Raw genomic sequence first — 22,394 nt, 5'->3', positions numbered from 1 at the left:
AAGGGAGTGTGGAGCTGCCCCACGTTCCCCGCACCCATGTACCTTGCAGCCAGGCCTTTCCTTGCCAGCCCACTTCTTCTGAGGCCTCTTCTGCAGCCAGGCCTGCATTTCTCAATCACAGGGCTTTCTGAAGGCCTGTGCAGCCAAGAACTGAGCTATGGATTCAACCCATAGTTTGGCTGCTTAGGCCTGGAAAGGCCTGACTGCAAAATGCAGGTCCGAATGCAGCTGCAAAACTTCGGCCCCAGAAGAAGTGGACCGGCTGGGTGGGGCTGTTGGTACTGGAGGTGAGGTAAGACCTACCCCGAAAATAAGACCTGGTGTCTCTTTTGGAGGCAAAATAATAATAATAATAAGACCTGGTGTTATTTTTTGGGGGAAACATGGTAGTTAAGCTTGGTTTTCCATCTGAGAATAGCAGCTTAGGACCAAACTATTACGCAGGTATTTGAAGCCAAAAATCATTCAACTGGATACAATCCTATTGTTCATGCACTTCAAAAACACTACCAGTTTTTATCCTGTCAAGATGTTTTTATGTAGTATATAATGTAATATATTTTCTCTTGCCTAAAAGTAAATAGTTGGCAATTATTTTTGCTAGAAAAAATAAGGAAGTTATTGCTCTCAGGTCCCATTTGTATGGGCTAATAGTTTCCTTTTTATCTTCCTGAATGTTTGACCATGTATGCCTAAGTAACAGTTATTGCTAGTAGCAGTAAGGAAGTTCACTTACAGAATCTAATTTATCCCCAAAGGCTCAAGAACTTATTTAGTACAGGTTAATAGAAGGCTTTTCTGTTATTGTGGTGAATGGAAATGACTTGTTTGTTTCCTTGTACTCCTGAAATCCTTGTACTTTAGCCAATCATAATTATGTATTTTTGTAGTTGTTTAGAATGACTAGAGCAGAAAGGAAAATTTATTAGGCGCAGGAAGATGAACCCCAAGTTTTTAAGAATTTCCTCAATGATAAAATTAGGATAAAATGTGGGAAATTCATTCAACTAGAATAGACTGTGATTTAATCATATCTGAGTTGTACTTCTGTTTTTGTTTCATTTTTCAGGGCCTGTTTTTTGATGATTCATATGGCTTTTATCCTGGGCAAGTTCTCATTGGTCCTTCAAAAGTCTTCTCAAATGTGCAGTGGCTTTCAGGAGTGAAACCTGTACTCAGTACGAAGAGCAAATTCAGAGTTGTGGTAGAAGAGGTATGTTTCAGTGAGATAACCTATTATGAAATATCGTTTGGATTTTCCCCAAAACAAAGCCTGGTGTATAATCTTGAAATGTCTTTGTAAACTAAGAGAGGGAGCAGCCTTCTGTTTTAGAAAACAATTCCATTTCAGTGTTTTCTTTTCTTGCTCAGTTCATAGGCTTAAATTCCTAATATTAGAAGTTTATAATGTAGACGTTATGTCCATTTGGATATTAGATTGTTAGCATTTAATCAGAAAAATCCTCGGGAGGATGCCTCTTGGCAAGTAAATGCAAAGGGATGTAGAAATAACCTTGAAGAAAATATGCAGGAACAGATAAATTAAAATAAGAGATAATTCAGATCTGGGAAGAGTAGGGTCCTATAATGCCATTTTTGTGCTGTCTGTTTTCTGTTTTGGCTACCAGATTTTTTTAAAAAAAAATGTGCATCTCTTTAAGAAGCATAATTAATATTAGGATTATATCTGGTTTAGGGTTATTTGGATTTTCTATGATATCGCAGAAAAAGATGGAAATCAAAAGGAAATTCAGAATTTGAGACAAAATGGCAGCTCAGAAAAGAAATCTTTTATCAGAAATTGTTAATTTTGCAAACAATTACAGAATACAAGGACATCTTAATAAAATATTTCTCTCACAATCTAACCTTTTCTTCTTTAGGTACAGGTAATAGAACTGAAAGTTACTTGGATCACTAAAAGCTTCTGTCCTGGGGGAACTGATAGTATAAGCCCACCACCATCTTTAATCACTCAAGAGAATTTATCTAGGTAAGAAACAGTTCATACCAGCTTCCAAAAAGGCCTGCTCTCAATAAATTGTTTAATGTCTTTGAATTGATAAAAATAGAATAACCACTTACTTTCATAAAATCCATTGTTTTATAGTTTTCCCTTTTTGGATCTTATTGCTCTTACTCCACCTGCTTGCAAGGAGTCTACAGGATTATAGTCAACTCATCAGTTAAAGGACCATGAGCTCATAGCCACAGGGGCCTCTGTAAGGGTTCGCTAAAGCCTCACTATCTTAAGCACATTTGAATTACAGTTACTTCAGAGATAAAAGATATCTTCAGAACATCAGTTTTTTTCTTTAAAAAATCTTCCAGTAAAACTTCATTCCAGATAAGAGTAAAATCACACATTTGAGACATTTCAAACAAACTTCGAAGAATTGAGAAAGAAGATTGCAGCCACAATAACAGCATCAATAAGTGCCTATCTGAATGGGTCATTTAAAAAATCTCAAAGAGGAATTAAAAGACAAAAATAATTTTGAAGAATTTACAGGACAATTGAGTGAATAGTTAATTCAAAGTAAAGTTAAAGTGAAAATTTTGGAAAACAAAATCAGAGGGGAGATACAGATATTAAGTCAAGATGAACAATTTGTAGTTAATGGACCACTTACTGGATTTACAAGAAAAAGAAAAAATTACAGAACAAATTGGTAAAAATAGTAAGGAGAGGCCTGTAGAAGACTCAAAAAAATCTTTAGGACGGGCAAAAGAAGATATAAATGGAGACCAAGTCTTACAACAGTATTTCAGTATCAATGGAAGAATTAGCAATGTCAGAATACTATGCAAGAACAAATAATATAAAATTGATTAGTTTGATTAGGGATAAAATACAGGAAAGCTATTATCAACTTTTTGTGGAAACTGGACAAAAGCATCTCTGATTTTTGGATTGGAGGATTGAAATGGGTTGGAATAGGGGAGAAGTGATATATACTATGCAATTTCAAGGGAGAGAAAAGATATCAAGTTTGCTAGTACCCACTTAAACAAAATCAGAAATCACTTCCTTAAATATCTTTTTTCCCCTTTTCTCTTTCTTCTTTAATTTTATGATGTCTGGTAGGCGAGAGGTATCATCACATTTATTCATGTTGTGGGGGTGTTTTTCTATTTCAATACCTCTCGCCTACCAGACATCTGAAAACTAGCCCTAATCAACAAACGAGTCCTAGCCACGAAAACTGACACCGGACCCAGAACAACACAGTACGCCATTACCATTCACCCTCACCAGACCCAAACCCATCCCTCAGATGAAATGCAACCACCATCCAGAAGCCAAACCATGACGACATCACCAGCTGCTGCACCTCCCTCTGACCCCCACACAAAGCAAACGGACACACGCCATGAACACAGAGCTAGACCGCAAACTCGGAGCCAAACCAAAGCCCGGTATGGTACTTCACAACCTTCAGCCCTGGACATCACATCACAGAACTCAGGAGGCTACAACGCCAAAGCTCAGGATGTTACAACACAGCCAACCACCCAAGATGATGCAACACAGAACTCAGGATATCACTACACTGGATCTCAGGATGTCATCACACAACCCATTACCCAGGTTGTTACAAAACAAAAGACTAATGGGCACATATTTTTCTTCCTTAATTTTATTTTGTATTATTTATTTATACTGTTCAAAAAAATAAAGGGAACACATCCTATAAGAAATCCTATTACACTTTTTATTACACTTATTTAATTATTTATTTTGTACTAGTTTTTATTAGTGTTTTTTATCTTTGAATAAAAATATTTTTAAAAAAATAAAAATGTTGCCCAGAAAACTGCAAGGACTTATCCAGATTAAAACCAATCTGACTCAAACTAAACTTTGTCCTTCTGCTGCTTCATAATAAAAACATACTATTGGTTTGTGGGGAGGGGAGCTATCCACGGTAGTCTTGTGAATCATGATTTCTTTCTTGGTATGTTTTACATCAATTAAACCAAAGCAAATGCATCATGTGATGGATTAATATACATGAAAATGATATTAAGACATGCATAAATGTGAGTTGCTGGGCATGTCGATTTTGAAAAACTGCTTAATTCTGCTTCTTACAACCAAAGTTTATATCAGGAATGGCCATTATATGACATTATATGACCTCGTCTCACATCCAGCCTTCTGTCTGCCTGTCTCATCCTGAGCTGATTTTAAAATGGGCAGCTATATAAATATTTTAAATAAATAAATACATTTCTAGAAAGTGTTTATTTGGAGGGTAATTGTCCATTTTGCTCAATATAGAAGCTATATCAGTAGCAGTTCTGTACAGAGGTGCTCTGGGCTAACTGAGCTCTGAAGAATAAAGCTTTCCAACCATGTAATTGTGTGATTGTGGAGGGGGGTGCGCACACACATGCATGCAGGCACACCCGTATACCCCATGACCTGTTTCTGTACATGCCATAGGAATATGTTTTTCATTATTAAATCTTTTTATTACTGAGTTTACTCTAAATTTTTGTAAAATTAAAAAGTACTTATCTCTTTAAATCGTGATTTCCCAAATAGTGCATCACTGTGCATATACTTGAAATAGTTTTAGACATTTAAGCCAGTGCAGAAAAATCAAGAAGAAGATACCATCCAGCAGTAAGGTAACACTACTTCTGTTTTGCTTTTAATAGAGTAAAACGTCTGGGTTGTTTTGACCATGCTGAACGGCAACTTGGAGAAAGGTGTCTGTATGTATTTCCAGAGAAAGTGGAGCCAGCAAAAATCACGTGTGAATGTCCAGAGAGAAACTGTGTTCTGGGAGAAGGATCAGCTTCTAAGAAGGTATGTTCTCTGATATAAGTTAGCTAAGAATATTGAAATATTTCTGAGAAGTCTGCTTTATTCATTACTTCTAACTGTTCTTGTTTGGCTCTATATATCCCCACTATTGCCAATTTCTGCTATGGTTAAGAAGATGGAATAATCTTTGGGGACTGCATTCTCTTTTTTAATTTTATTTCCCAGGACATGATATTTTAAGAAACACCCAAGCATAATATTAGTTGACTGCTTAACCATATTCAGACATCACTTAGTCTTGTAGGTTATGCAGACATGGGTTAGCATAAACTTTAATTATTAGTATTATTATATTTCCAATTTACACTTCGGCAAGGGAATAGAAAAAAAAATGAATGTTAAGTGATTCCAGAATTTTGAACTGAATTCCTATATCATTGGAAATTCATATGATAGTTGCTCATTCAGAGAAAATGTATAGTGTTCTGTTGTTTGAATTAATTGATAAATGGTGGAATTTGTTTTTATATAGTGACTTTTTAAATAGTTGAGACTCTAAGTATTGATGTGTATCATATTTTTCACATGAAAAATGCTTGTTATTTACGCATTTAGTAGTAACACAGGTCTAGTTTTGGTATATTTCAACAATTTTGTGTATTATTTCAGACAAAATTTGGATTAAAATCTAAATTTGAAATGCCAATTCATTCAGAATTTATGTTGTAAAGTGCTGTTTAAGTATTTCATAAATAACAAGCAATCTGTTCTGCATGTTTACCATTTTTTAAATATTAGAATCTATATTTACTGTTATAAACACTATATTTAGTGTTATCTGGTATCTTACTGTTTTACAATCATAGTTATATCGGATAAATGTATGCCCTTGATATTTCACAGCCAATATTTCCAATTACTGCACCCATTTCTCAATTTTATAGGCAGTTTTGGGACTAATCTAAAAATATAGTCAGATTTCAGTGACACATACTTTAATCTGGACCTGTTAAACCTCATTCACCAAAGAATACATAGCATTTTTCAAATACGGTGGTGAAATCAAAAAAATTTGCTTTTTTTCTTATTTAAAATAGTGAAATACAAAAACACATCACCAACAGAGTAAAATGATAGGGAAAAAAGAAAGCCTAGATATGTCATAATGACGTCAGCTAAAGCAGAGGTGCCCAACCTTTTGGGCACCAGAGACTGGTTCCGTGGAGAAAGGTTTTTCCGTAGACTGGTGGGGGCATGGTTTTGTGTGCTGCCTGAATTTCACAGATGGGGCTTTGCTTGTTTGTGTGGACCAGTTGCTGGCATGCCGCAGGCTGGCACCGGTCCACCGCCCAGGAACCCCTGAGTTAGAGTAACTGGAGATAAAAAGAGAGGAATTCTTTGAGAATGGGCTCCAGCACAAGTCCGAAATCTTGAAAGAATAAACCTTTGAGCCGGTGACCGATTCACATTATTCTAGGACACACACATTTGCCTTCGTTCACAAAATAAACTAAATCTGGTATAACAAAAGAAATTGGAACAGAAAAAGAATCCATAGGATAACTGTAGTTAACAATATAAAGTTAATTCAGTCATTTAACTTATCATTAAATTTAGACCATATATCAACACATTGTGCTATTTCCTCATTTTTAGAACACAGAGACTTTTTTAAAAGAATTAGCTAACTCATATCTTGAATGCATTCTTTAAAATCAGGAGAGTAGCTTTCTTTCCAAGGATGTAAAATTAACTTCTTTGCCGTTGCCGGGGCTTGATGAAATGAGAAATTCCACATTTCAGGAATATAATTCAACAACATATTGAGATCCTTAAATACATTACTTCCTCCCCAAATTGCATTGATTTATTTAGTAATCTAAAACCAACAAGACTGTATCTGGAGAAGGCCAAATTGTGTGATTTAAAGAATATTCAAATGAGTGCCAGCATTGGAAATCCAGTGACCATCCCTTTTAAGTAATCTTTGAGGAGTCAAGATATATTTAAATATATATATTACATTTCTTAGCTAAAGCTAAACCTTCCCATGCATGTTTAGAGATTTAAAAAGTGGAAGACTTTGTCAGGCTTCTAGCATTCTGCCTGAATGGTTTCAAGTAATAGTATTTTTTTTTTCAATTAGCATTTTCTTCTGAGAAAAACATAACTGGGAAATCTATTTTTAATAGATTTTAGGGGTTACAATACAAATGAAACTGTGAATGGAATGTTTCCAAAACTGTGGAATAATTTTCTAAATGTATTTTATTTCTGTTAACAATCCTTTGCATTCAATAGTAATACCAAAATGGTGGTGTTTAATATTGCAGATGGCCTGTCCTTGTTTCGTATCCAATGTAAAACCTGAAAAGGTACTGTAATATACACTTGTTGTCTATCTGAAAACACCTTAATATTCAATAAATTTCTACCTAAAATTCAGTTGCAAGTGTCTCAGTATAAATAAATAATGTTTTGTCCCTGGCAAAAGTTAATATTTTAAACTCTTCATTTTCTGAAATAAAAGTCAGTGGCAGGTTTTGAAATTTATTCATAACATTGTATTTGAATCTTCAGTACTTCTAAAGAATTTATCAGTGTAGCTTTTTAAAATGACTAGCAGGATTATGAAATATAACCATTTTTAATAATGTTCTTCATACTTAACTATCACACTATTTCTTTGCAGTGTAAGCAGCTGTTAGTGATAGTATATATGTATAACAGTATGAACGTGTTTAAAACCATAGATACGAACAAAAAAAAAAGGATACATGTCTATGCCAGTGGTTCTCAACTTTTTTAATGCCGTGACCCCAACCGGTCGTAAGTCGAGGACTACCCAACCGGTTGTAAGTCAAGGACTACCCAACTGGTCGTAAATCGAGGACTTACCCTGCCCGGGAACGCCGCGCATGCGCGGTGCCGCCCCCTGCGCCGGCCGAGGCGTAGCTGGCAAGTGGCAGAGACAGCGCAGGCCGACCACCGGCTAGGCCACCAACTGGCCCAGCCCAAGGGAGGTAAGGCACCTGCCGGGCCCCACGCGCGCCAGCAACCCGGCCTGCGCCCGCTGGCCTCCCACCCCTGGCCCTCTTTTACTTACATTTTTAGTAGTTGCTCAGCAGGGAGGGGTGGAAACTTCCAGAAAGCTCGCATTCGCTGCAGACAACTTGCAGCACCGTTTGCAGAATGGGATTTTTGGTGGGCTCAGCAGGGCAGAGACAGCCTGGACAATTCCTATTGGCTTTTGAAAGCCAATAGAATTAGACTCTATTCAAGAGAGTCTATTCTGTTGGCTTTCAAAAGCCAATAGAATAAAAGGGAGTAGCACAGCTAAGGAAAAGGGGGAAAAAATGGCGGACTGCATTGTTTGGTGACCCCCGTGAAATGGTCGTTCGACCCCAAATGGGGTCGCGACCCACAGGCCAAGAACCGCTGGTCTATGCAGTTTGCAGTGGCACCATTCACTGTATCTCTATAATTTTCAAATCATCCTTTCTTCCACCATATAAATATATTGAGTGATATACTATTTTTTATTCCTTATACCAATCTGCTATTTGAATATAACCGATATCAGTATGATGTAAATGAAGACCACATTTTTTTAAAAAAATGGCTTAATTTCTTTAAGCGGTGGGAAATTTTTGTGTTCCCTGACCTGCGCTGATTCCCTATAGGTAAGGAGACTACTGAAGAAACAAATAGTGAAGATCATGTCGTGTTCCCCAGACGTTCAGAATGCCCTTGATCTCCCTGAAGGAGAATCTGCTGCAGCAGGTGACCAACAGCCTGAACATCTTAAAGCCAATTTGAAATGTGGAGCAGAGGACTCCTTCAGTGACACTATAGGCTTGCAGGACTTAAAAAGAGAGCACACTGATGAAACAAGGAAAGGCTTGTCCTGTGAAGCAGCTGGGCTCCAGATGCAACCAGCCTTTGTCCTGAAACGGGATGATGGCTCCTCAGACTACAATCTGCAGTCTATAGAGCAGGATGCTGATGATGAAGCAGCCGATGACACAGATGACACCAGCTCTGTAACATCTTCTGCCAGCTCCACAGCCTCGTCTCAGAGCGGCAGTGGTGCAGGGCGTAAAAAAAGCATCCCGCTTTCTATTAAAAACCTCAAGAGGAAACATAAGAAAAAGAAAACCAAGGTTTCCCGGGAATTTAAACCAGGTGACAGGTAAGACCAGAACTTATACCATCCTACCTATATATGTCATTAAGCTCTACCTGTCCTGATTTCTTGCTAAACACTGTACATAATTCAAAAAAACATGTAAATAGTAAAATGTGTCTCTTAGTGAGAGTGTAAGAAGACTTGTGTTGCCCGCAAACTACAGATACAGTTTTCCAGTTATATCTATTTTAAGATACAGTTTGATATATCTTAAATAGGTATCCAGTTACAACGTATACCTTCTTTAGGGAACAAAGAGTTAAGCAAAGCATAAAAGCTTTTACCCAAAATAATAGTTGACTCGGTGCTCATTTTGCACTAATCAAACTCCAATATATTGACATTGATGTCATTGATCACCATTATTAAAATAATAACCTTTTTGGAAAATTAAGGGAGTTTCTGAAAGGATAATTCTTGGTACCTGGCCCAGTACAAAATGTTGGTTCATTTCTTTTAAAGCATTACATACTGAAGCATTTATCAGCTTTGAATATGTCCAGACTAGAAATAACAGAATAACAGAACAGAATAACAGAGTTGAATGGAATCTTGGAGGTCTTCTAGTCCAAGCCCCCGCTTAAGCAGGAGACTCTATACATCTCTACCCTATAAATCTGGAGAGCCAGTTAAGAGTCTCTACCCCTTGTGAAGTACAGATGGTATAAACCAGTGGTGGCGAACCTATGGCACGGGTGCCAGAGGCGGCACTCAGAGCCCTCTCTGGGCACGCGTGCCGTCGTCCCAGTCCTAGGCCTTCAGCTGGGTTTTATAAAACCTTTTCGCTTTACGCCTCCGCCGCCATCTGCAAAAAAAAAAAAAAAAAGGTTCAATCAGACAATTTCAACTTCTCGTGGGAAAAAAAAAAGATCTTGCAAAGTTGGAATTGATTGATTGAACTTTTTAGTCCCACCCAGTCTGCCGTTACCACTGCAGCCACGGGCCACGCCCACCCAATTGGCCACACTCAGCCAATGGGCCACAGCCATCTGGCACTCGACGATGCCTAAGTAGGTTTTGGATTGCAGTTTGGGCACTCGGTCTCTAAAAGGTTCACCCTCACTGGTGTAGACGGTTGTTCCTTGGTAATTCCCACTTTTGTAATTCTCTGCCTCCAAAATTACATGTAACCCCAATCCTCCATGCATTTTGAAAGCAAGTGACGCTTCTGTGGCTTGGCCTGAGCTGATTGTGAACACCAGAATAGCATATTGAAACGCCACATATCAGTTTTGGAAGATTAATATTGCTTTGTAATTTTTATATTTTCTCTTTACCATCCACTCGGGTTAGATAGAAGTGAAATGATTCATTGATAATTTCAGAAAAATGGCAGCTCTGTAGTACAATCTTCCCTCATAAAGACTAGGACTTTTGCTCCATTTTTAGCATAATCATGGTGCCCATTTAATCCCTACATTATGTTCAGTTGACCAGCTTTTGCAGCCAAAAGTTTTTCTCTCAAAAGCTACTTTTGTATTAGATCCAGCTTTAAAGTCAATTCTTTATGATGTTTTAAAATGCCACAGTTTTTTTAAAAAATATTTATCCTGACTTGCTGTGAGAATTTTCCTTAGTAATTTTCTATCCTTCTTGGAAACAGGGTTGCTGTAGAAGTGGTGACCACGATGACATCAGCAGATGTGATGTGGCAGGATGGCATGGTGGAGAAAAATATTCGTTCCAATGAGCTCTTTCCTGTCCATCATTTGGACAATAATGAGTTTTGCCCTGGGGATTTTGTAGTAGATAAAAGAGGTAATTGGTGAAATGTATTCCCTCTGGATAATGTGTTTATTATTAACAATTTATACATGAATTTTTCAATCCAGTTTTTCAAATTGCCAGTAGTATCTCATGCAACTTTTCTTATCTTGATGAAGCCTAGATGAGTTGGCATTCCAGGTTTGTAATATCAGTCAGTCTGAATGATGTTGACTAGGAATTCTGGAAGTTGTAATCCTAGTTTACATTATCTCTAAAGGTATCGTGTGTTCAGCTAACCATTAATTTGTATAGTTTATTCTTTATTTCTTGCCTAACTCCATTTGCTTAGATTTTAGAGTTGGGAATAAGAGGATGCTTTAATCTATCCACCTTAAGTGCAAGAACCATATGCTTCCTCCTTTATTAAAGAATTAATAAATTCTCCTGCCACTCTAGGTCAGAGAAAGGTGCCATCCAAAGATGCTGTCTAAGAGATTCTGAGAACAGTTGTTTTTATATAATTACCTGAATAATTTAAGTTTGATATATTATAAAGCATATGTGTGTGTGTGTGTATCTTATATATTAAACATATGTATTTTCCCTTCAGAACCAATATTCCTAGAGTAAGTTTAAGCTAGACCAATTTTAAAAAATGAACAAAACATGTTAAAAACAAATACATTGATTCAAATAATTAAAATTTGTCTGAGGTGAATTTTCATGTTTTTTCCTTGGCACATCCATTATTTTAAAAGCCATGCTAGCAGATGGCTGCAGACAATACCTTGGAGGAACTTGGAAAACTGAGAAATCCCATGCTGCTTTCTGCTCATTGCTGCATAGTGGAAATGTGAACCCATCCCTCTCTAAGCTTGAGCTGGGGGAGGCAAGGGCTCAGCCCTCACAGTTGCACTGGCTCTTATATTCAGTATAATGGAGCCATTAAGGACAGACACAATTATGGACAAGAACAAGTTTGGTTAGCTGTCAAAGCCAACTAAGGAAGGTTTTTTCAATTTTTTTAATTCATCGTCAGCAATAAAGTGTAAGTCAAGAAAAAAAATTAGCGAATACTTCTCAAAATAATTGGAGAAACAAAATTACAGTGCACTGTTTTCTCCTACTAGAGTCTGCTTCTTTCTTCAATCCTAAACAGCTCAGAGTTCTCAGGATCCTGGTATGTACGGAGTGGTGCAGTCAGGCGACCATGTTGGTCGCACGTGTGTGGTGAAATGGTTCAAGCTGAGACCGAGTGGAGATGATGTGGAGGTAGGAAGTAAAGGTTGTGGGTTTTTTGTTTTGTTTTGCTCTGCTCTGCTTTCTTGTCTTGGCCTCTTCCAATAAAAGTTTGTTTTGCTAAATGGGTGTAAAAAAAAATTTTTTTTCTGAGGAGAATTTCATTCTGAGCTTCGAGGAAAAAGCAGAATGTGTACATAAATGTGCCCAGTATTCTACTAGCTCTGTCGATATTCAGTCTGTTTCCTAAGAGGATCTAGGATTAATTTTCACTGCTGAAATTAAGCTAAGCTAAATTAAGATTTAACTACAAGAGCCTAACAAAAACTATCCAATTATCAAAACATTTGGGGAAGAGTGTTATATTTTTGTCCAGGCTGGAAATGGGTGACCTTGAGCCAGACACTTTATCAGCCCTAGGAAGGAGGGAAGGGCAAACCTCTTCTGAAAAACTCGGCCAAGAAAATTGCAGTCCAGGCAGTCATCAGGACTTAAAACTGATTCAAAGGCATAATCATCATTATCAAAGTTTGTATTTAGACAATCTTAAATGTGCATAAAATTCAGTCTGGAAGAGAATACGGCTCTGAATTAATGTATGTAGATGATGCTTATAACACAGTATACTTAAAGGTTCTCACACAATACAAATCCGTGTACAGAGCCCTACCAGACATCTTCAGAATCAATATTGAGCAGTAACATACTAGGTAAATATGTTACATGCAGTATATCTGTGTTCAGCTGTTAAGTGCCTGAGATCAAAAGCTTCCCTCTTGTTTTCAGATAGCTCAGTATAAACTATACATAAGCTTTATGTCCTTTTTGGGGAAATACGTTTGGCAACTGATATCCCCCCAAAAAAGGAGGTGACTGGCACTGTCAAATGAGCTCTTTTCAGTGCCACTCACATTGTGAGATGGCAGATTTAGGAGTGGTTCCTCAGATGGGGACTGCAGCCAAGAAATTAAAAGACGCTTGCTCCTGGGGAGGAAAGCTATGGCAAATCTAGACAGCATTCTAAAAAGCAGAGACATCACCCTGCCAACAAAAGTGCGTATAGTCCAGGCCATGGTTTTCCCAGTTGCAATGTATGGCTGTGAAAGTTGGACCATAAGAAAGGCTGAGTGCCAAAGAATTGAGGTCTTTGAACTATGGTGTTGGAGAAGACTCCTGCGAGTCCCTTGGACTGCAAGGCGTTCAAACCGGTCAGTCCTAGAAGAGATCAACCCCGACTGCTCTTTAGAAGGCCAGATCCTGAAGTTGAAACTCAAATACTTTGGCCACCTAATGAGAAGGAAGGACTCACTGGAGAAGGGCCTAATGCTGGGAAAGATTGAGGGCAATAGAAGAAGGGGACGAGGGTCGCGATGGGTCGGACACGACTTCGCAATTAACAACAACAACAAAAAAAGACACTTAAGTATTATGCAGGTCACTACATAACAGCAGCACATAAAAAAGGAGCACAGGGTTGAATCATGAGATTTTGAACTTTTGAGACTTTGTGCGTGGACCGGTCTTTATCTCTGTGTGATGTTTTCCAGCTGGTTGGGGAGGAGGAGGATGTTAGTGTGTATGACATTGCTGATCACCCAGACTTCCGCTTCCGCACAACTGATTTTGTAATCCGCATTGGCAATGCCGAGGATGGTGCTTCGATTGGTGAAAATGAGGTGAGTGGTAAAGAATGTTATTGACACAATTTGTGAGAACCGTGACTTTAAAAAGTGGGATGTTGGGCCAGATATCTGTTTTCAGTCTTCTGCTTTGAACTAAAAGGCATTTGGGCTTTCATCTAAATGCTTTTTTAGTGGAAATAGATGCTGTGTGCTTTATGCAAGAGAATCTCTTCACATAAATCCCTAGAAAAGAGTTCTTACTGTTGTAGCAGAATCAAATGCTGATTACAACCAAAAGAAAGTCAAATAGCTGCAAAATGTTAATTTTTTTATAGAGTTTGAGCAACAAGCCCAACAGACCAATTTTATTTTTCTAATTACTTTCTTTAGTAACAAAACTGTATTGAAGGTTTCATATTAATAGTAATGAAGGTTTCGGCTATAATTTTCTATTGGACAACTTTTTAAAATCTGATTTCTGGTTGAATGTGTAGCCCAACTAGGTTTATACACAAAATAGTAATTGTGTTTACGTACATTTGGAACATTTATCCTGAGTTTTGGAAGTACTACTGAAGTGTGCGAGGTGGCCTCTTATCATTCAGTAGCTATCCAGATTTTGGCTGAAGCAACATTCAGGGCGTCCTGAGGACCTGTACGAAAAGGCTGATGCACAACATCTCACCCTCTTCTGAATTGCCATTCTGTGCCACCAATCTTCCCACTCCTTTCCTCCCCTGCCTTTGCCTTTAGCTTCAGGTATGGTATATTCAGCCAGAACTTTGCTTGTCCAATATTCCCAGCTATTTCCTTCCTTGTTAGCCAACCTTCACATGCCAGATGTCCGTGACTTTCTCCCACTTGCTTTTTCCTCCAAAATACATCTGGTTAGAATATATGTTTGTTCTTGGCATGGATCATCTGAAGCCTTTGTTCACATTCGTACATTCCTTCAATCAAAGGTGAATTGGGCAGATTCTATGTCTGCTTTCTATGAAAGCTGGAAACTTAAGAACTGCAGGCTCAAATCTCAATTTCTAAACCATCACTAGGTGGCAAGCTTACAGAGCAAGATTACAGAGAAGAGCAACAAAGATGATTAGGGGACTGGAGGCTAAAACATATAAGGAACAGTTGCTGGAATTGGGTATGTCTAGTTTAACGAAGGATGAGGGGGGACATGATAGCAGTGTTCAATATCTCAGGGGCTGCCACAAAGAAGAGGGAGTCAAGCACCTGAGGGCAGGACAAGAAGCAACGGATGGAAACTAATCAAGGAGAGAAGCATCCTAGAACTAAGCAGAAACTTCCTGACAGTTAGAAAATTAACCAGTGGAACAACCTGCCTCCAGAAGCGGTGAATGCTCCAACACTGGAAGTTTGTAAGAAGAGACTGAACAACCATTTGTCTGAAATGGTATAGAGTTTCCTGCCTGAGCAGGGGGTTGGACTAGATGACCTCCATGGTCCCTTCCAACTCTATTATTGTAATTGTTATTGTTATTTCAATAGTCAAAATTTGTTTTCTTCCAAAGGGAGGCATAATTGAGACAGTGGAAAGGATTTTTAAAGGTACTCTCCACTGCCTTTGAAATTAATTTAGAAAGCATGCTGTACATGAAATCTTTCTAGTAGTAATGGTTATGGTGGCTGTTGCAGTCTTAATTCCTCTGGTTGTACTATATTCTTGGTCCTGTTTATCATTTACCTGGAAAAGGCAATAATTATTATTCCAGAAGTTAGAGACGAGGTTCCTGCCTGACTAGAGTTTTTATCTGCCTGTCTAGATTCCCTTTTTAGGGGACCATCTTCCTCTTGAGTAGCTGTGCTGCTCACATTTTCAATTTCCCAACAGAAATATTTTCTTCTTAAATGTCTCAAAGAGAGGGTTTTTTTCCCACCTGGCTAGCTATCATTGGTACATTGCATAGCTGAGCTATAGAAAGGGGACCATCTCCTTAGGGCAGGGGTCCCCAACTCCCATTCCACACAAACAAGCAAAGTGTCATCTGCGGGATGCAGGCAGCATATAAAACCACACACCCTCCAGTCCATGGAAAAACCTCTCTCCACAGAACCAGTCCCTGGTGCCCAAAAGGTTGGGGAACTCAGCCTTAGGGAACTTCAACCCAGGATGGAAATGCTTTATACTGTCCTACCCACCTACCCATTCTCCCAGTCATGTACACATGTGTAGAGAGGACGTACGTTTTGTAACATGGCAATATCTTTTCTGCTATTTTTAATTGGAGGCCAGTGTTGAAAGATAAAATTGAATGATAAAGGTTGGAAATTATTTGAAACCAACTATCAAGGGGAAATGATATGTGCGGTACGGGAGAATGCAGAATTATAGGGAATGAAACTTAACTATCCTTGTCAATGATCACTTTTTTGGTGCAATGTAATCGCACTACAAAGGTAAATCTCCAGCTCAAAGATCCTACATTCTTAATGCCAGATCAGCGTCATGTAGTGTTTGTTTCAGATTAACTTCGTTGACCCAGTCTGTTTCTTTCTTTTTGCCCTGTCTACCAGTTTACCCTGTGGTAAAACTGGGAAGGGGAACAGGCAACATCCTGTTGGAATTTGTCTTGATAATTAGAAACTCCATATGCCCCTCAATAGTTGTGGTCTTGTTCAAATTCTTGGACTTCTGTAAAGATATGGCAGCCCCTAGGGGAATAAAGCATTGGAACTGAGAGGCTTTGGGCCTGATTTAGCAAATCTTTCTTAATTTTAAAATAGGCCTCTTTACCTAGCCATTTGAATTGATGTAAGGATGATATCAGTATTTGTGCTTTTGTTAAGTTTAATGACATAGCTTTAAACATTACATTTTTATTGTGTGCTCATCTACCTTGATTACCTTACTTGGATGGTTATAAAAGGGTAGGGTGTAGATTATAAAATAAATAATGGATGCTTTTGTGTTTTTTTTTAGCCCTCTGTTGGACAGGTGGCCCGAGTGGATTTCAGCAGTAAAGTAGAAGTTGTATGGGCAGATAATTCCAGGACAATTGTTCTGCCACAGGTAAATAATAAGCTGCTTTCCAGTTGATGTAAAATGTTAGTTATCTCCTTTTTATTAAGTAGCTTCCATGTATTGGTGTTTTCTAGAATATATGAGAAATTGCTCTCTTAGTTCATTAAACTAGTTCTATTGGCATCTCAGTAACAATGTGTAATAAAAGCAGTTTTCTCTGATTTTGCTGCTGTGGGTTTTTTTTTTTAGTAATCAAATTTTACTTTCCCAAGATTTTAGGCTATTATATAGTTGCTTTATTCTTGGAATCTAAATGTGGCCTGTTATTTTGAAAGAAGTTTAATGCAGTCTTTAAGGCCTATAATAAATATATCTTTTAAGGAACTCCTGCATTTGTCTCAAAAACAAAATTAATGACCATTAACTTAATATATTATATTAAAATATTGTAGTTTGCTTCTGTCTTTTTGTTTCAGTATAGCACAGATGCTATTGAAACACAAGTAAAGGGCCTGCTCTTGCTTCAGAACCCTACTAAATGAATACAACATTCAAGGTTTCCTTTTCTTAAATAGAACAGAACAGTTCCTGTTTAATTATAGTCCAGTGCCGGAACTGTGGCTGTGTGATACAAAGCCCTCTGGTATATCCCATCCTGCTCTTGTCACACATGATCATATCACATGGAGGAACCTTCCGTGAAGGCAGGTTGTCTGTGCAATTCTGCATTATAAATATGTTTTATATAAAAATGTTTTCCCTGTTTCCATGGCTCTATTTGTATTATAGAATAAATGTCATAATCCTATATAAACCTGTATGCTGAAGGATATATGTACATTTTTATAATATATATATAGAGAGAGAGAGAGAGAAAAAAAGAGACTTGCATTTTATCAAAATCTATTGAGCTTTGAAAGTGGGAGAGTGGGTGTATGATAGCCTGAAGGACATTACAAAAAAAAAATGCAGAAAAATGTCAGAAAGATCATGATTCTTTAAAAAAAAATCAAGGACATTGACTCCCTATGCTCTGTAATGATGAAGTAAGGAACTGAAGATTATTCAGATTGACTGTTACTGACAGAGCAATGTCTGAGAAAAAGGTAACTGATGTTTTGGATTAATTCAGGGATTTCTGTCTCTTAGTTGTCTTATAAAACATGCAGCTTAACAGAAATAGCAAGGGTGAAGTTAAATAGCATAAAGGTAATTAAGATAACACAGCTATCTTGGGGACTTCAGTCTAAAAAGATAATCCATATTGCTCTCTGATCTGTTGCAAGCTGTCAGCACCAGTTAGCCTCTTTTCAAATAACTACAACAAACCCAGGATCCCCTTTAATTCCAGAGATAAATGCTGATTAAGCATTCCAGATTTATGAATTGTGTAGGGTCTGCTTCCCAGTGGGAGTTTAACCTTTGAGGTATTCCATGAATGGAAAAATGTCTGTTAGTTTAAAAGAGTTATTTATTTAAAGAATTTATTTATTTGAAAAAAATAATATAGTAGCCCACCTTAAGGAATTCTGGGTTTGCAATTAATGTGGCTGATCCCTTTTGAAAAAAGGAAAATCAGACTACGTTATCATGAAATAAAATGGATTGTGTGCTTTGCCATGTGCTGAGGCTCTTCCTCTTTGTCATTCTGCCTTCTAGCACTTGTACAACATAGAATCTGAAATGGATGAGGAGACAGACCTTGATTCCATAGATGGTAGCACTAGTGGTGCTTCTTCAGATGAATGGGAGGATGAGAGCGATAGCTGGGAGACAGATAATGGCCTCATGGAAGATGACCATCCAAAAATCGAAGAAGTTGAACCTGAGAAACTACCTGTGGAAGAGGTGAAAAAGGTAGAGGAACAAGTACAAGGTGCTGTGGCAATGGCTGTGGCTGATCTAACAACAGATAAGGCAGGCAAGGAAGCCACCCCAAAGAGTTTCCGAGAGTTGAAGGAGGCCATTAAGATCTTGGAAAGCTTGAAGAATATGACAGTTGAACAACTGCTGACAGGCTACCCAACCTCTCCCACAGTTGAGCCAGAAAAGCCTACTCGGGAAAAGAAGTTTCTAGATGATATAAAGAAGCTGCAGGAGAATCTGAAGAAAACCCTGGACAACGTAGCTATTGTGGAAGAAGAAAAGATGGAGGCAATGGCAGAGGCAGAGAAGAAAGAAGAGAGAGAAATTCAGACACAGACGCAGACAGTGGCATCAGAATGGCCCAGTGAAACCCCAGTGCTTTGTCAACAGAGTGGAGGCAAGCCTGGTGTTACCTTCACCAGTGCCAAGGGGGAAGTCTTCTCGGTGTTGGAGTGTGCTCCAGGTCAGTTTTAAAAGTGGGGCTAAGGATAGGCCTTAGGGACATTCTAATAATAATGCAATCTATTAGCTCCACTCAGCCTGGCCTGTATCCGGGAAATTGAAGACCATCAATTTCTAGAAAGCCCTAAATTTGTAATTCTGTTTTATTGGGACCAGTGTTTGAAAGTAAGTTATAGTGCCCCCCCTTTCTTTCTAAACATATGCGCCAGGTATATATCTGGACTCTTATTCTTCACCTTCTCACTTGAATTTTTCTCTATATATCTCTCTTGTAACTTTATCTGGTCTTGTATGGAGCCTTTACAGCAGTGACTTGCATTCAGTCCAACAATCTTTGATAGCGATCCCTGATCAGGCCACACAGTGTATTTTAATACAAGCATCATTTCAGCAGTCTGGCAATATTTGTTAATAATTACCTTATTTTTTATAACTTTAGTGCTAGTTTCCAGTTACAAGGATAGCATATCAGAGTTATTTTTGTCTATCTTACTAACCCTATTATATAAGTTTCTAGCAAATGTTAGGAGCAAAGGAGAATGTGAAAATTTCGGTAATCTGCTACCCCAATTTATTTATTTATTGCCTCATTAGATAGCCATGCCTTTAAGAAAATGGAGTTTCAGCCTCCAGAAGCCAAGAAGTTTTTCAGCACAGTGAGGAAAGAAATGGCTCTGTTAGCAACTTCATTGCCAGATGGTATCATGGTCAAAACATTTGAAGACAGAATGGTAAGTCATGTATACCTTTGTATATGAACTTCATTGTCCATAAAGAAAGGTATTCCTAGGTACAATTTTTTAAAAAAATTCTAAAAAGAATGGTATTTCTGTGCATCTAAGGTATTTCTTAATGAAAAAAGTTGTTTTTTTTACACAAGAAAAAAAAATCCCCAATTCATTTTATCTGTTAGCAGATAATTAAAACTAAGAGCTACATTTGTTCTATATTTTCCTTAAGATTGTAAATAAACACCTGAGTGTATATATATGAGTGGAAGGAGTTAATTGAATAACTTTACCAATATAATGGCTATTAAATGTAGCAGAACTTAATCATTTTTTGAATGTTTAGTCTAAGCAAGAGAGTACATATTCTCAGTTTGCATAATAGTAGTATTTTTATTTGGTATGGGCTAATATTTCTGTGTTACTCAGCAAATGTGGAACAGACCAACTTAATAGAACAGAAATTATTGTTGAGAGCCTTTTCTGAACATTTAGTCAAAGTACAGTCTCCCATGAATTATTGGGGTGTATTCTAAGCATATTGATGCCCGATAGAAACCAAACAGGATGCTTATGTGCATTTTCTTAATAGCATTGGATATAACAGGAGCTCTGGCTCCTCTTTATGGATTATTGCATGGACTTACACATAGCCTCTCTACAGGATCTCTTTTCAGCACTAGTCAAAGGACCTACGCGCACACCGTACGAAGATGGCCTCTTTTTATTTGACATCCAACTCCCCAATATCTATCCAGCTGTGCCCCCACTCTTCCGTTACCTCTCCCAGTGCAGTGGCAGACTGAATCCCAATTTGTATGACAATGGAAAGGTTTGCGTAAGCCTTCTGGGCACATGGATAGGCAAGGTAAAACTGCTGCTGACTTTTTCTATAGAACTCTTGACCTGGGTTATTCGGTATCATAAACTGCATGCAGTTGCAATGCTTTCTTTAATGGTTTGACTCAAACAGCAAGGCTGGCTTACTGTGTCTGTTGTTCAAAGATACTGTTCTAATCCACAGTATTGTCCAACTATATCATGTGCACAGTTTGTCTCTAGCTACCAACTGTTAAAAATAACCTACTGCAGAACCCACACATTTGGAATCTAGTTCTCACAGTGGTCTCTACTTTGGTTCAGACAAAATATAAACTGAATGTAGCAAATGAAACTAACATCTATTGTTAGAATTTCTTCCCAACTCATTTCAGAGTTCTTTTCTTCAGAAATAGTCTTCTCTCCACCCACTACCTCATAAAAATTGTATGGATACTTACCACCCAACTCTGTTCCCATAATAAAAAATTGTATTAAATATATATTCTATTTGTGTTCCTTATAGCACTTTCATTTTTATTATTGGTTTTCCAGTTGGATTAATATTCATTTGTCTTTCAGTGGGCGTTACAAATATAATAGAACCCTATCTTACAGTACATTAACTTTGTTATTAGAAATGTCAAGAAAGGTATCCTATCCTCACACTCAAAATTTGTTTAACCCAGAGTCTCTAGTCACAAAAACATTCACATCATTTATATGAACAGTAATGTTGTGATAGGAATGGAAGTCAGCCGAACATGGATCGTTCCAAATGCCTTGTTCTTAAAAGTTGCTGTGACTGCCTTTTAATGCTATGTAGTCCTTGCTGTTGAATTAACTGCTTGCTGTTATTTGACTATTCCAGGGCACAGAGAGGTGGACCAGTAAATCTAGCCTTCTCCAGGTGCTCATCTCAATCCAAGGTAAAGTCCAGTAAAACGGTAGAAGGAAAGATCAGGTCAAAACCTCCTGCAATAGACAGGAAAATGTGTTGTTGTTTTTTTTTGTGTGTGTGGCTGGCCAGACTGTGGGTTGTTTTCCTTGTTCAGTAACAATGATGTCCATGGCTATTTATTTCATGCCCTAAAAGGCAAAGCCACAGCCACCAATAGGATAGTTGCCAATGTGGAGAATTAACTGCAGATAGCTTGTGAGCGTGTGGATAAAAACAAAGAAATGCCAAGCTGATATGCATAGTCCTTTTTCTTTTCTTTTTTGTTATTCATGGATGCTACATCATTGCCATTCTTGGCAGCTATCCAGCGCACTTTTATAAAAAGCAGTGCAACAGTTACCTGTAATAAGAACCCTAGACCCTCATTGCAAGGAGCAGACTGGAACAGTGGAACATTTTTTTCATACGCTATAAATCTTCTGAGATTATTATGTTTAGAGAACAGTAAGCGTGTTTCTCATGGAGAACTGTGCAGTGGTTATCCATGTACATGATGTATATGATGTGTCTCCTTGTAGATCTGCTAGATTGTAACAGTATCTCCAAACAAGTTAGGGGATATTGTTTTTTTTTTTAAAAAGGCAGTTTCTCATATTAACAGGTTGTCTAAATTACTTAACTTTTGCTTAACAATAGGAGGCAGGAATAATCTGAACATCTGGCTTGATATAAAGAGAACCTATAAGAAAAATAGGGCAATAGGACCTTTTCTTAGAAGTACTTTGAAAAAGTAAAAGCAAGAAAGCATTAGTCCAAAACTTAATGACCTTCATATTAAAATAGCCTTTTCAAAAAGCATTTGGACTTCTCTCCTTCTATATTTCTCTTCATTGAATTTTTTTTCTCCTCCAATGTCTCCAAAAAGGAAATTTTCTATCATTTTCCAAAATCTTGAAGAGATTGTATTGTAATGGCTTTTCATCAAATGCTTCCATGGTTGAGTTCAACTTCACAAAATAATAGAACCCAGCAAATTGGGATTAATAATTCAAATTTGGAACAATTGCGCTTTAAATGAAGATTATTTTGATTTCCAAT

The 22,394-nt window shown here is 37.7% G+C and overlaps 1 protein-coding gene across 2 annotated transcripts in view; it reads left to right on the top strand.

Annotated features, from left to right (window-relative positions):
• UBE2O (ubiquitin conjugating enzyme E2 O) overlaps positions 1–22,394 on the top strand; it is a 93,014-nt gene that overhangs the window by 67,101 nt on the left and 3,519 nt on the right. For both annotated transcript variants that reach the window (XM_039327987.1, XM_039327986.1), the window contains exons 6-18: positions 1,070–1,213; positions 1,884–1,993; positions 4,669–4,819; positions 7,111–7,152; positions 8,461–8,969; positions 10,570–10,724; positions 11,833–11,945; positions 13,460–13,588; positions 16,479–16,568; positions 18,180–18,849; positions 19,443–19,579; positions 20,241–20,444; positions 21,267–21,324. In XM_039327987.1, coding sequence (XP_039183921.1) covers positions 1,070–1,213; positions 1,884–1,993; positions 4,669–4,819; positions 7,111–7,152; positions 8,461–8,969; positions 10,570–10,724; positions 11,833–11,945; positions 13,460–13,588; positions 16,479–16,568; positions 18,180–18,849; positions 19,443–19,579; positions 20,241–20,444; positions 21,267–21,324 — 2,512 coding nt within the window. The remainder of the gene's footprint in view (positions 1–1,069; positions 1,214–1,883; positions 1,994–4,668; positions 4,820–7,110; positions 7,153–8,460; positions 8,970–10,569; positions 10,725–11,832; positions 11,946–13,459; positions 13,589–16,478; positions 16,569–18,179; positions 18,850–19,442; positions 19,580–20,240; positions 20,445–21,266; positions 21,325–22,394) is intronic.

This window comes from Crotalus tigris, unplaced genomic scaffold (genome assembly GCF_016545835.1).
Source record: "Crotalus tigris isolate CLP2741 ecotype Arizona unplaced genomic scaffold, ASM1654583v1 scf7180000024370.6872682, whole genome shotgun sequence".
Taxonomy (NCBI): domain Eukaryota; kingdom Metazoa; phylum Chordata; class Lepidosauria; order Squamata; family Viperidae; genus Crotalus; species Crotalus tigris.
The sequence above is the reverse complement of the archived record's forward strand: the minus strand, read 5'-3'. Positions and strand labels throughout refer to the sequence as shown.